Genomic DNA, 2,632 nt, shown 5'->3' on the forward strand with positions numbered 1-2,632 from the left:
TTTTTTTTTACAGAAGGACTTCTTTCTTGAAGTTGACACTGATGAATTTTAATGGCTTACAAGTTTGAATTGACAAAATTACCAAAATAAAACTACATTCTACATCAGACGGCCCACATTTGTGTGTCATCATTGTGTGGTCATGTAAAGTGTAGTCGTGTTTTAGCTAATATTGACAACCCATCCTATAACCTTTAAAAGTACTTAAATTTGGCGGTCTGTTAGGATTCCCAGCACACTTTGTTTTTGCGCTGCTGCCCAAGATAATATAATATAATGTTTCACGTTTCTGGCCTGTGCATAGGACATTGCGCGTTGGTGCGGTTTGCCCAGGATGTACTCAGCTACAAAGGACTTTTCGATATCTGTCTCACTGCTCGAGTGACATGTTGGCGGTGTTGGTGGCTGATTGGAAGCTTGGTGGCGGTAACTTCGTGTTTTCGATTTGCCGCGGCGCTGTGTATCGTCCTTAGAGGTAGAACTTGAGGCTTCCTGCGCTTTCGCTTCGCTGCTGCCCTTGTCTTTTTTTTTGCTAGCTCTTCCTCCTGATTGAGATCTCATCGTTTTGCTGGTAGTTTCACTTTGAGATTTTAGACTTGACTTGGATGGGTTCTGTCCGCTTTTCGAACTGCTGCGTTGAAAGCAAGAAGAACTGCCTTTGGATTTCGTGTCCTCTTTTGCGGGTTCCTTCCTCTTTTGTGCTTGTGAAATTTGTTTTGGACACTGATTTTGCATGACTAGGTTTTCTAATTCATTATAGAGCGCTTCGCAGTATGAGAAGTTTGGTGGCATCTCTACTTGATGTGCTGTTTTCTTTCTGTTACCCTTCTGTCTTTGTATCGGGTCTTCACTTTGCCGGTCTTTAGATTTTTTCCGCGTACTAACGCTTGTACAGCATGACCAGAAGGATGACTGTGATTGGTTGTTTTTGGGTAGCGGCTTTGTTTGCTTCTCCTTCGTCCTGTCGTTAGTTCTTGCAGGCGTTTGCGTTCTTTCGTCGGGTGATACGCAGCATGAACAAAATGACTTTTGTGATGTTTTGCTGACTGACTTCTTGTTTTTGCTTTTAACGTCGCGTTCTTCCTTTTCTCTGCCCCTGCAACACGAACGGGTTGTTTGGGATGACGTCGGCTGGACTTTTGCTTTGTTTTGGGACTTTGTTGGTTTTCTCTTAGAGTCTTCCAATTTTTTCGGTTTATCCCTGCTACCACTTCCCCAGCAAGTTGTTTGAGATGATTTCCTATGTGGATCGGCAGACTTCGATGGTGTTTTGGACTTTAGACAGCACGACGTAGAGGACGACTTCTTCTGCACTTTTTCCCGACTGTCAGCTTTTGGCGGTTTCCTATTCGAATCAGCCGGTTTCTTTGGCTTTTTATTCTTGGGGCAACATGATGCAGTAGATGATTTCTTTTGAACTTTTTCTTGCTTTTGAGCTTTGAGTGGGGTTTCTTTGAAATCGTCTATCTTTTTATGTTCTTCCTTTCTACCGACTGAGCAACAAGATATGGTGGTTGGTTTCTTTTGCACTTTTTCTTGGCTCTTAACCTTTGGAGGAGTCTTTTTAGACTTATCTATGCTCCCCACAGGACAACACGAAGAAGTTGAAGAACCGTCTTTTTTCTTAGACTTATCCTTTTTACAGAACCAGCTACACAATGGCTTCTTTTTATAGCCATCGGCTTCATTTTTCTTATCATTTTTCCTAAATGAGCAACCCGACGATGTAGATGATTTCTTCTGAGGCTTTTCTTTATTTTCATCTAGCGGGCGCTTTTTGGACTTATCCTTATTGCCTTTGGAACAACACGAGGCTGCGGGAGATTTCTTTGGAACCATTTCCTGGCTTTTGGTTTTACTGTCCTTGTCATTTTTCTTTTTAGAATCCTTTGATTCATTTGGTTTATCTTTTGCTGCGAACGAGCAACAAGATGTAGTAAATTCTTTCTTCTTCGAGGGTTTCTTTTTCGAATCATCGTCCTGCTTGGTCTTATCTTTTTTACTAAATGAGCAACGCGAGGGCTTCTTTTTAGAATCATCAGTCTCCATTGGCTTGTCCTTTTTACCAAATGAGCAACAAGAGGTAGTGGATTGTTTGTTCTGGACGTTTCCAGTCGAAGCCTTCTTATCAGATTTTGCCTTGTCCTTCATGGGCTTCTGTTCGGACCCATCAGTCTTCTTTGTTTTATTCTTTGTTCCAAACGAGCAACAGGATGTAGGGGATTGTTTCCTCTGGACTTTTCTACTGGAAGGTTTCTTATCTACTTTTCCGTTGGCCTTATCCTTCAAAGATTTCTTTTTTGAATCATCGGCCGCCTTTGATTTATCTTTTGCTTCCAGCTTCCTGCTTTGCAGCTTCCTCTGAACGTCTTCATCTGATTTCTTTGACTTATATTTTTTACCGAATGAGCAACAAGAGGTAGTGGATTGTTGGACGTTTCCAGTCGAAGGCTTCTTATCAGATTTCACCTTGTCCTTCATGGGCTTCTGTTCGGACCCATCAGTCTTTTTTGCTTTATTCTTTGTTCCAAACGAGCAACAAGATGTAGTGGATTGTTTCCTTTGGACTTCTCTAGTGGAAGGTTTCTTATCTACTTTTCCGTTGGCCTTATCATTCAAAGGTTTCTTTTTT

At 41.6% G+C, this 2,632-nt stretch overlaps 1 protein-coding gene across 1 annotated transcript; it reads right to left on the reverse strand.

Annotated features, from left to right (window-relative positions):
- Window positions 1–204: 204 nt before the first annotated feature.
- Window positions 205–2,481, reverse strand: LOC118732399 (muscle M-line assembly protein unc-89-like). Its single transcript, XM_036461529.1, has one exon. The coding sequence runs from the start codon at window positions 2,479–2,481 to the stop codon at window positions 205–207; it is 2,277 nt and encodes a 758-aa protein (XP_036317422.1).
- Between the last annotated feature and the right edge of the window lie 151 nt (window positions 2,482–2,632).

This window comes from Rhagoletis pomonella, unplaced genomic scaffold, assembly GCF_013731165.1.
Source record: "Rhagoletis pomonella isolate Grant_MI unplaced genomic scaffold, Rhpom_1.0 Rhpom_scaffold_19723, whole genome shotgun sequence".
In the NCBI taxonomy this organism is placed as follows: domain Eukaryota; kingdom Metazoa; phylum Arthropoda; class Insecta; order Diptera; family Tephritidae; genus Rhagoletis; species Rhagoletis pomonella.